Source organism: Limulus polyphemus, unplaced genomic scaffold (genome assembly GCF_000517525.1).
Source record: "Limulus polyphemus unplaced genomic scaffold, Limulus_polyphemus-2.1.2 Scaffold1073, whole genome shotgun sequence".
NCBI classification, from domain to species: domain Eukaryota; kingdom Metazoa; phylum Arthropoda; class Merostomata; order Xiphosura; family Limulidae; genus Limulus; species Limulus polyphemus.
This window is the reverse complement of record NW_013666683.1, coordinates 30768-37002: the sequence shown is the minus strand read 5'-3', so window position 1 is coordinate 37002 and position 6235 is coordinate 30768. Positions and strand designations below refer to the sequence as shown.

Below are 6235 nucleotides of genomic sequence, written 5' to 3'. Positions count from 1 at the left end.
ATTAACATCTTAGTGATCAAAACAGGCCCACAGTCTTTACCCAAACATTAACATCTTAGTGATCAAAACAGGCCCACAGTCTTTACCCAAACATTAACATATTAATGATCGAACTCATCCATAGCATCAATTATGTAATGAAAACACGTTATATTCTTTGAACATTTTAATTATTGATCAGAATTTGGTTCAGGTGTAATTTTAATTTTCCTGCATAACGATTTTGTTTGTTTGGAATTAAGCACAAAGCTACACAATGGGCTGTCTGTGCTCTTCCCACCACGGGTTTAGAAACCCGGTTTCTAGCGTTGTAAGTCCGCAGACCCTGCATAACGAAGTTACATTAAATACATTGCTGTCGTCCATTGTTAACATCAAAAACTAAAATAAACCTCTGTTGCACGTTTCTTAATCTAATCTAATATATATATATACTTTTTGGAAGCATTATTATGTACATAGAACTTTCTCCTGATAAGTTAACGGTTTATTGTATGAAAATTAAGCACATTCAAATAGTAGTTCCGAAAGTCTATATTTCAAATAAAGAAATGCATCTACAAATCAAGTAACTAATACGTTTAATTTCAGTGAAGTGATATATAAGAATGCAAACAAATATTAAAAAGTTTTATTACTACAGAGATAAGCCATCAACGCTTTTAACTTTTTATAACTTATTTAAATAAACATTTTTATCTTATTTTTGTAATTTATTCAAACAAAAAATATCTCGATTATTTATTTTCTAATAAGTGTATTTATGACACACAAAACAAATTGTATAACGTTACTAGAATTTTCATCGTAAGATTCAGACTCATTTCAGTGCTAAACCATTTCTATTTAACGTCTTCTTATCAGACAGACATGGATCTTACCTTACCAACTGATCACGCGGATGCCTATGTGGTTGTATACTCAGTAACTAATAGAGAAAGCTTTCAACGAGCCAAAACCATTTTAAACTACATCAAAAACCTAAATGACGAAGACAAAAAAGCCATTATTTTAGTTGGAAACAAGACAGACTTAGCGCGGTTAAGGATTGTTGGAACTAACGGTAAGTGTTGTAGTTTAATTAGCTGTTGTAGTTAGTTATTATTATCTGAAATTTTACCGATATATTCTTCACTCAGTTTTGGTAAGATGAAAAGCACATAGTCAAATTTAAAGCATGCATTGTCCGACTTCTTCCGCTGTCCCAACACTTTGAGCTCTTGAGAATTCGTGCTCTTTGGTCAGTTTTACTGCTGTAGCCACTTCATTTATATTAGAAAATTTTGAGGTAAAAAAATCAAAGTAAAATTAGGTTTATATATGTTAATGTTGCGGCATACATACATGGGCGTCCGCAGACATTTTTTCAGAGGGGGCGGGGGGCAAAGTATTGTGAATTGAATAAAAAATTCATATACATATGCTGAATGAATAAACAAAGAATTACGTTACTCATTTTCCAAAGTGCCCCTTTTGCCTCCCTCCCGGGACGCCCATGGATACAAAGTCTGGTGTCATCTCATAATTCAAAATTAGGATTGACATTTTTCAAAATGTAGCTCACAAAACAGGTAATTCTCCTTTCGATGTACTTTTCTCTCAGTACAGGAGCAGGTCCACCGAGAGGAACAGAACCCCTGACTTTAGCGTTGTAGATCCGAAGACTCTTCGCTGCCCCACCGGGGACATCATAATGCTCTAAGGGCGTTACAAATTTAAAAATATTTATAACCGAAACATTTATTTTTCATGTAAATGTTGAAATATTAATGTTCCTGATGCAGCTATTAGAGCATTCGTTTTTTACTTTTCCAAAAAAGAACAATCGTGGCCCGCTTACACCTTTGAATTTTCTTTAAATAACAACAATATGCCATTCTTATAAGATTTTAAAATGCTATCCAATCGTTTATTTGATGTTAACAACAACAAAAATCGTAGACATTTTCATTTAACAAAACTGTTAAGAACAAGTAACGTTATAATTTAATTATGAAATAATTAAATACGTTTTGTATCTCCACTATAGAAGGGTCATTCTAAGTTTGCATCTACTATAAAGATTCTTTCTCACTTGTTTTTCTTTTAGCTGGTAGAGATTTGGCAACATCTCAGAGATGCAAATTCATTGAAACGTCAGCAGGCATCAATTATCATGTCGACGAACTACTGGTTGGAATACTCAGTCAAATTCGATTGAAGCGCTCTCATGCGGACAGATGCGGAAAGCAGCGCAATTCAGTGAGTTTGGACAAAACCATCGGCCTATCATTAACAGCGGGCAATTCCTTTAGGAGTAAAGGCGGGATCATACGGTTCTTTCAGAAAACCTGCCGCAAATCAAAGTCTTGTGTGAATTTACAGGTTATCTAAGAACAAATCACCTTTCACTTTGAATAGGAAATTGATAAGTTAAGAGGAGTGTAAAAAAATAAATAAATAAATCTGCCGTTTACGTGATTTTTATCACAAATTTTAGGTCTATTGGTTTCTAATGCTTTCCCAGCGTCTGCTTGTAACACGTTTTATACCGTCTAAGTGTTTTAGAATTTTATTACTATTGTTAGATAACGTCATGACCAAGACATATAACGATTTACTTTATTCCGTTGGTACAAACTATTAACAAATTCTAATCAAAAGTAAGCCATGTAGTTCAAAATTAGATTAATTTTATAAATACCTTATAAATAAATAGGAATCTAAACCTATAATGATCGGAATGCATTGAAGCAGTGCTAATGATATTTTCGGACGTAATTCCAAAAAAAGGACACTGTTGAAGACTTATATAGTGTATGCTACAGTACAACCTGTTTTTTAAATCATATTTAATATTTTTCATCAAAAATAAATTGCTAATATGCAGATCAAAGGATATGAAAATTAATTGTAAATAAAGTGTCATCAATAAAGCTGAATATTTTTACAGGTCAATATTGTTGACTGCTTTTGTTGGTCAATATTGTTGGGTGTTTTTATAGATATTAAAGGAATGCAGAAATCTGTGAAACTAATTTGTACATATTATAGATTTTACTCCATTAAGAGAAATCCCCCAACTCTGTTATTTAATGGAATTAAAGTAATTTGTTTGTTATTGGATCTATCTGCATAATGTTATAGTTTGTTAGTTGTATTACATTTAGTTGATGTAGTTAAATTATTTCTTTTTAAAAGTGTAAACAGATATTATGTGAATCGTATTTTAAAAAGTTTTTTTACTGAGATATGTATATAAGCATACGATGTTTTCTGTATATAGTTTCTTTTTTAAGTTCATGATATCCAGAACAAAAGGATATTTATTTTTCTGATTACGTTTTGAAAGAAGACACACACAATATGTAAAATAATTCCTTAGTTTATCTATCCGTGATTGTAAATTAAATATTACATTAAGTATTATTAAATGTTCTTTTAAATATTACAAGTTATAAGCTGTCCTTAGCATTTTATTTTAAAGTTGCTGTAACAAAACTATAAGTTGAAATCTAAACAACAGATGGCTCTACGAGTTTGTAGAATGGTACACATTGAAAACATAAAGCACCTTATTTCATATTTGGTCAAATAACTTAACCATTAGTTTATGCAAATAAACAACGAATGTTACTTGATAGGATTTTATAATAAGTCATTATATCGTGAAATAGAATTTTATAAGTTCATTTTAAAACGGAATTAAATCTTCAAAATGGATATTCCAAATTAATAAACTAATAAAAAGTAATCACTTTCCGTAAATCCCGCAGAAAAAGAAATACTGCAAATAAACAGCCTATAAAGATTAACAAAGTGTAATAGCAATACACTTAATTTATTAAATACTGGCATGTACAATGGACTAATTTCAATATAAAAATCTACATGACACGTAATGCAACATCAAACAATGTCCTTTTTCATTTTAATACAGCAGGATCACAATGAGTTTAACAACTACTACTGAGGTTTCAGAACATTTTTTTAAGGTATTATTTCACACCCACAGTTTAAGTAAAAATAAAACTATTTCATTTCTTCAAGAAAAAACGTTTGTTACTGGATTATTCCAATATATACCTTAAGCAACTGCGCTTTCATGTTGCACATGTAAGAACGTAACGAAAAATGCTCACTTTCATTTAAACAAAAGATAAAAATGACCATCAAACAACAGAAAAACTTACAAGATAAGCTATATGATTGGAGAATAGAACCCTTTATCTAATTTTTAATCACAATCAACTCTTACGTTACGGTGGTCAGACTTAGGCATGAATAAATCTGAGGTATAATAACCTCTAGTTACGCGTGATGCTCTCTCTCTCTGTCAAGATTTGAAAGATCATCAATGAGGAAAGGAGGAGGGGAGGAGGAGAAGCTTTACATTTAACAGATCCAGTTGATTTATAATGTCCTTGGATAACCTTTATCTACGGCATCTATAAGTTCTCTGTGTCAGTGATTTAATTATCAAGTTACATATCTATAAACAGATCCTAAGCTGTGACGTGATATATTAAATTCCGCCATATTTATGAGAATAACTATGTTAAGTGTACGCTCTAGGAATAGGAATGGGTTCCAAAATTACAGTCATCTGGCTTGAAGAAGCATTTTCTAAGAAACGTAAGTAATTTAACATGACTCATCATATGACCATTTGTTGTCGTCATGATGACGTCACGTTCATGTAATCATAATAATTAGCGACAGTCCCCCACTCGTTGAAATAATATCAGTTTTGTCAAATGAATGTTTTACAATGATTAAGGCTTGTCATAACACGTCAGGTTCTATAAAAACATTCGACTGTTGTAAAAAAAAAAAGAAAAAAAAAGGTAGGTAACGATATTTCTAAAAGAGATATATCCGTGACATTTATTACCTTCAAACTCTCACAATTTAAATATTTCCGACTTACTGTGGGGCAGAAAGACTCTCTCTTATATGAAGCTATCATATGAATTTAAAAGTAAATCAATAAGTAAGGTGGGGCATATCAGATACCTCCAGATTTATTTATGACACTACAAACAACACTTCACTGATTCTAATTACGTTTGTTTTGTTTCATTGTTTTAGCACAAAGCAACAAATTGGGTTAACTGCGACCCATCTGCTGCCTGTATAGAACCCTGAATTATAGCGTTATAAGCCCCCTGTAGCTTACCGCTGAGTAGCTAGGGATGTGTGTGTTCTAATAACGAAATTCAAAATACATGATCCCCCCCCCCCTATCTGAAGTTCTATAACGCTAAAACACGGGTTTTAATACCTGTGGTGGGCACAACACAGATAGCCCATTTTGCAGTTTTGTATTTAACAACAAATAAAACACGATAAATATATCTTATATACAGTTTTTCAAGGGTTTGTTTGCTTGTTTCAAATATTTGCGCAAAGCTACATAAAGTAGTCCCTAACTTTGAGCTGAACAGATTATAGGGAAGGCAGCTAGTCAACAACACCGACCGCCAACTCTTAGGCCACTTTAATATAATACCGGAATTTGACTGTCACTCTAATAACGCACTTACTGGCCGCGAATCACGAATTCTCGGATTCACAGTTCAGTACGCTAATGTTATTAGATGAGACCTAGAATTATCTCTTTATGACTAGCGGGGCTTGTTAGTATTAACTTTGATATTTTATGAAGCACAGGTAACGTGATATTCCGATATCTCCATGACTTTAACATTCGGTTTACTACTATGATACAGTCACGTGAATCAAAACTATAGTCGGATGATGACTTAAAAATATTACAACTCACTCTCTAAGTTAATTACTGTGGCTTTCGCTAGGTGGAGATACGTGTCTTACAGACGTTATTTTGTAAGCTATGTTTTTTGTTTAATACATATATCTACACTGTAGGCTATCAGTGCTCCCCAGCCCACGGGTCGAGCCCCGAACGTTAATTTACAACCCTTCAGCCACCAGGAAGCAGAATGAAACGTACACAAAATTATCTTTTATGAAAACTAATAATTCAAGAAACTTACAGATGGGGCCTCCTGTGAAAAATTTTAAGCAATTAGTAAATTTGTTTAAAAATTAACTCTTATACTTTTTTAGTCCTAAAACATATACACACGCTTGTAAAACTACGTATAATAAGCAAATGTTAGCTTGTAGCTATTAAGTTTAACACTATATGACTGTGTTCTAACCCTGTTGAAGAAGACTACCTAATAATATCATAAATAACATTTTATCAAAAGTCCCCCAGTGGCCCAGGTTA

At 32.4% G+C, this 6235-nt stretch overlaps 1 protein-coding gene across 1 annotated transcript in view; it reads left to right on the top strand.

Moving 5' to 3' along the window:
- LOC111086408 (GTP-binding protein REM 1-like) overlaps window positions 1-3025 on the top strand; it is a 20562-nt gene extending 17537 nt beyond the window's left edge. Inside the window, exons 3-4 of the mRNA XM_022389115.1 lie at window positions 865-1063; window positions 2090-3025. Of these exons, the coding sequence (XP_022244823.1) occupies window positions 865-1063; window positions 2090-2373 (483 nt within the window). The 3' untranslated portion in view covers window positions 2374-3025. The remainder of the gene's footprint in view (window positions 1-864; window positions 1064-2089) is intronic.
- The last annotated feature ends 3210 nt before the right edge of the window (window positions 3026-6235 follow it).